The 5,166-nt window shown below is 48.2% G+C and overlaps 1 protein-coding gene across 1 annotated transcript; it reads right to left on the bottom strand.

Annotated features, from left to right (window-relative positions):
- Positions 1-479: 479 nt before the first annotated feature.
- Positions 480-4,928, bottom strand: Htr1a (5-hydroxytryptamine receptor 1A). The gene is made up of 2 exons (XM_029485013.1): positions 4,509-4,928; positions 480-4,343 (listed from the first exon to the last, which is right to left on the bottom strand). Exon 2 carries the CDS (start codon positions 4,324-4,326, stop codon positions 3,058-3,060), a length of 1,269 nt encoding a protein of 422 aa, XP_029340873.1. The 5' UTR covers positions 4,327-4,343; positions 4,509-4,928; the 3' UTR covers positions 480-3,057.
- Positions 4,929-5,166: the final 238 nt, after the last annotated feature.

Here is a 5,166-nt window from a genome sequence, read left to right as displayed (position 1 = left end):
CTCTGAGCAGGGTGTGGCTGCCCATGTCTTTAATCTCAGCACACTGGAACAGAGTAAGGAGAGCTCTTCAGAGCCAGTTTGAGGTCAGGGGCAAGGGGAACAATGGATAGACAGTTCAGAGGTTAAAAGCACTGACTGCTCTTCCAAAGGACCTGGGTTCAATTCCCAGCACCCACATGGCAGCTCACAACTCCAATATCCTCAAATAGACATACACATGCAAGCAAGACATCAATGTACCTAAAATAAAAAAAGAAATTATAATAAGGCTAGCTTGGTTTACATAGAAAGTTCCAGGCCAGCAAGGGCTACATAGTTAGACAAAATTGTGTCCAAAAATTTTTTTAAAAAGCAATTTCCTAACCTGAATTGTGAGATCAGTCCTATTTTTCACCTTTATTTCTGTATTAATACAACTAGCACAAATGGAGAGTCTGATTAAATAAAGATGCATATAGGTTACTGGTCTTAGTTTATTACAGCATTGCCATTATTAAAGTCCTTTATTATCACAAGGAAAAGTGAAGGCCAATTTTGATGCATTAACATTTTACTGTAATACAAGTATTTTAAAATAAAACAAGCATCAGGGGTTCTTTAGAGCTGTGCAGCATGTTGCACTTAGTTCTCTGATTGCTCTATTACTTGGCAATTATATTCCAGCTGGGTGCCCCCTTTCCAGTCTTGTTTAAAGTCTCTTTCTCAAAGTAACAAGAGCAATGCCCCTCCCCCATCACAGTCAAACATTCCTAATTTGGAAAAAAAAATACAGAGAACTGGAAGTTAGAGGTCTTGGTTTCCAATTTAACATCTGAAATTTAGGGATTGATTTATTTCAAGTAAATGATCTTTATTTCAAGTAAATGATCTGTTCTAAAAATAGTAAAGCATACAGAAAAATATTATTTGGCCATATAGTTCTACTTCATTTTCGTGATAAATAAATAAATAAAGCAAGCTAAATTTACAAACAAGTACTGTTTGTACTGGAAAAGCCCAGCCCAGTCTTTTCCACAGAGCCCCCAGTCAGTCTTTCAGGTGTGGACACCCTACAGGCTTACATTCTGAAATGGCTCTGTTGCAAGGGACTGTAATACTCATTCCCACTTTAGAATAGAGCAAAAGAAACCAAATAGACGCTTTGCTCAGTTTAACAAATAAAAACAATGGCTTCATGTGGCAGGGCTGTCCTTTCTCCCTGTTTATAAACACAAGGGGGTGATCTCACCAGCAACTTTGGCAATTTAAAAAAAAATGCAGCACGGGTTTTCAAAACGGCAGGTGCAGACATTGGAAAGATACAGCTGAAGGGGATGGGGGGAGTGAAAAATCTCCGTATAATTGCTTGAAAAGGAAACCATTATTCAACAGAAAATGCGAAGTTCAGATATAATGCAAAACCATTCGATGCCCTCTCACTTAGCTAGAAATGTACATTCAAAGGAAGCACCAAAATAATTTTCTTCTCTGAGGTGGGGGTGGGACAGCAAAAATAACAGCAGGGAAAGAACCCCTAGCGGAGAAAACGCTTTAAAAATTGAGAGGACACAAAACTGGTTTTACCCTCAGAATTTAGGGGCTGACTTGGCTAGGACTCCACAGAGATCGCTCTCTCCTTTAGGTCTCTGAGATCTAGATCCTAGGTAGGTAATGGTGAGGTGTTGAGACCCCTCGCAATGAGAGCTCAGAGATCTGCGAAATTTGTGTGCGCACAGAATGTCCAGGAGAATAAATCCGGGCATTGTTAGGAAATGCTAAACAAAGCTGTTCCTCTAAAGGGGGAAGGGGTAGATTGAGAAACTTTGCATCCTATGCTTAAAATTGCCCCTTTAGGTCACCCCCACCCCGGGCGCGCTGCAGGAGTTGGAAGCACTTAGGAGCCCTTTTGCTCCTTACCTCCTCTACATGCCTCACACCCACCCTTCCTTAGAAATTCTAAGTCTCTACCCTCTTGCACAAACTCAAACTTCTCTACTAGCTCCTGGATACTGTGAGAGGTGAGTGGAGGAACCCGGAGGCTGCAAACTCAAGGTGAGCTGCTCTGGCATAGCTCACTCCTAGAAAAGAAACTGAGGGTGGGGAGCCATCCCGGGCATCTCAGCACCCTCAATGCGCCCTCCCTGGCCAGCAGTGGGCGCCTTCTGCAGTCCACATGGCCTTTCCAGAACTTACAGAAAAGCCAACAAACTACAGGAATAAAACTCTTCCTTCCAAATAGTCTGATTGTCAATTTCTTTGGTGAGTGCTGACACCAGGACAGGAAAACATTGGCAGGCCTTCTTGGCTCTTCCTCTTGGGCCTGGCCTCCTACTTATAAGTCCACTCCAGCAGACATCTTTGCCACTTGATTTTGAGTTAAAACAAACAAACAAACAAAATGCAGAAAGTGGGTGCTATGCATTGGGGAAAGGGATCTTTTGCTATTCAGCAAGGCAAAGAATTCCAGGGCACCATAACCCAAAGTAGTTCCAACTTTCCCAGACCAGCCTTGAGTGCATGGAGACCAGAATCAACAGTGTACATTGACACCCAAAGGGAACAGATGTTTCTAGAGCAAGAGGGAGGGAGAGACAGAGCAGTCTTGAACCTCAAAGCTCCAGATATAGGGCAGAGGGTGGCAGTCCTAGTGGGCGTGGTAGATGTCTATACAGTTTATATTTTCTGTTTGGGTTTTCTGCCTTGAATCCCTTGAATCGCCGAGGTTTAAGGTGAAGAATTGGGATTTCGAATAGAGAGGAGGTTATTGCAACTATCAAAACTGATCCTAGGGCCAAAGACCAAGCCAATAACTTTACACGCAGACGCTAGGGGTTCTCTAAGATTTCTGCAAAAAGCACTGTCCCCTTGAAATGAGATAGAGAGAGAACAAGATCTGAAAGCCATGGGCTAAGAAGCTGCGTGTTCTAGGAAAAGCAAGTTTTCTTAGGTGTTGCTTCCAGGGCGGGGATATTGAGTGAACAGGAAGGGTTCTATAAGCCCTACACTCTTCCTCCTCTTCTTCCTTCTCCATCACCACCACTATTACCACCACCATCATCATCATCATCATCATCATCATCATCGGCGGCAGAACTTGCACTTGATGATTTTCTTAAAAGCGTTTTGAAAGTCTTTGTTGAAATAAGCATAAATAACTGGGTTGAGCAGGGAGTTGGAGTAGCCTAGCCAGTTAATTATGGCACCCAACAACTCAGGCATGTGGCAACTGCTCTCACAGAAAGGCAGGACCAGGGCCACAATGAAAAAGGGCAGCCAGCAGAGGATGAAGGTGCCCATGATGATGCCCAGTGTCTTCACTGTCTTCCTCTCACGGGCCAAGGCCATCTTGCGCTTTGCCTCAGCATTGCGCTCATTTTTTCTCTCCAAGCAGGCGGGGACATAGGAGGTAGCTCCTGATTCGCTGGGCAGAGGAAGGTGCCCTTTGGAGTTGCCCACTCGATGCACCTCGATCACCTCCAGGGTGGCGTCGTCCTCGCCCTGTCTCACCGCCCCGTTAGCGCACGGAGTCCCCACCGCCCTGTTCTCAGCACTGCGCCTGCAGTCCCCACTACCTGGCTGACCATTCAGGCTCTTCTTGGGGGGCGGGGCCGACGAAGTTCCGAAGCTGGTGCCTGCTCCCTTCTTTTCCACCTTCTTGACCGTCTTGCGGATTCGGAAGCGCGCGGCTCTGAAGATGCGCCCATAGAGGACCAGCATGAGCAGCAGCGGAATATAGAAAGCGCCGAAAGTGGAGTAGATGGTGTACCCATGATCCTTGCTGATGGTGCACTCGTTGGGGTTCGAGCGGTCTTCCGGGGTGCGCCAGCCCAGCATAGGCGGGATGGAGATGAGAAAGCCAATGAGCCAAGTGAGCGAGATCAGCGCAGCGGCGCGCCGGGGCGTCCTCTTGTTCACGTAGTCTATAGGGTCGGTGATTGCCCAGTACCTGTCTAGCGCGATGGCGCACAGGTGCAGGATGGACGAAGTGCAGCACAGCACATCCAGGGCGATAAACAGGTCACAGGTGACCTGACCCAGGGTCCACTTGTTGAGCACCTGGTACAGAGCAGCCATGGGCAGCACCAGCACTGACACCATGAGATCGGTGACCGCCAAGGAGCCGATGAGATAGTTGGCAACATTCTGAAGGGAGCGCTCCAGGGCGATGGCAGCAACCACGCAGGCATTGCCGAGCACCGCGCAGAAAATGAGCGTCCCCAGCAAAAGAGAGGTGATCACTTGGTAGCCGAAGGTCACATTGGAGAGGCCAGTATCATTGCCGCCTGTCCCGAAGGGCTCCTGGGACGTTGTGGTGTTGTTGCCCTGGTCAAGACTGAACATATCCATGCCTGCCTGCACTCCCGCTGGGGTGGGGGAAAGGGAGGGGGAAAGAAATGCAAGGGGATCTCCCTCGCCCCTCCCCCTAGGGTCTTCCTTCCTTTCTGGGGAGTTTCAAAGGGAGGGGATCCAGAGACTGGAGCGGGAAGTTCTTACTTGCTCTGGCGAAGGCATCTGAGAGGAGCACTCACCGGCGCTCTCTTGCTTGGCTCCCGCGGGTCCTGAGCACTCAGAGGCTCCAGCTAGAAAACTGTAGTTGGGCTGAAAGCATCTTCCAAATCTCTGGGTGCTGGAGAAATGGCTGCAATATCTGTTTCGCACTGTCCATTTCACTTTGTCGCTGTTCAACTGGCTGCGTGGGGGCCGGACTCTCCTGAGTAACTAACAGTCTCAGAAGTCTCTGGATTCCAGAAACCCCATCCTCCCGGGTCACTCGATGACCCTCATCTCCTAGTTCCTTCTCTCTGTCTCTCCATCTCTCCTGCTTTCTCCAGTCTGCTTATCTTTTTCCAGCTTCCTTCTCCCGGCTTCCTCCCACTGGCCTTCCCTTCCAGTTCCCCTTTCCTTCTCACCTCTCTTTCTTTAGTCCTGTGTGTCGCTCAAACAGCTAGTCTCCCTTCCTCCCACGTTAACCCCCACCGCCATTCAACACTTCCCCAGTCCCGAGTGCCTCCTTCTTCTGGGTCCCCGCCCTCCTCTCCCTGTAGCCAGGAGTCTTTACATTTGAGTCCACACCACACTCAGAACTCACTTCATATATCTACTCTGTTCTGCTAGTCAGATCAATGTTTTAACATATTAAACCCCGCCTCTTACATATCAAACTAGAGGGGGGAAAAGACAAAAGGA

The sequence above is a fragment of the Mus caroli genome, chromosome 13 (assembly GCF_900094665.2).
Source record: "Mus caroli chromosome 13, CAROLI_EIJ_v1.1, whole genome shotgun sequence".
Classification (NCBI taxonomy): Eukaryota; Metazoa; Chordata; class Mammalia; order Rodentia; family Muridae; genus Mus; species Mus caroli.
Note: the sequence above shows the minus strand (reverse complement) of the source record. Positions and strands in the feature narration are given on the sequence as shown.

Bases quoted from the DNA above. Each gene is read 5' to 3' on its own strand.
- Htr1a (XM_029485013.1), bottom strand. From the start codon at position 4,326: ATGGATATGTTCAGTCTTGACCAGGGCAACAACACCACAACGTCCCAG.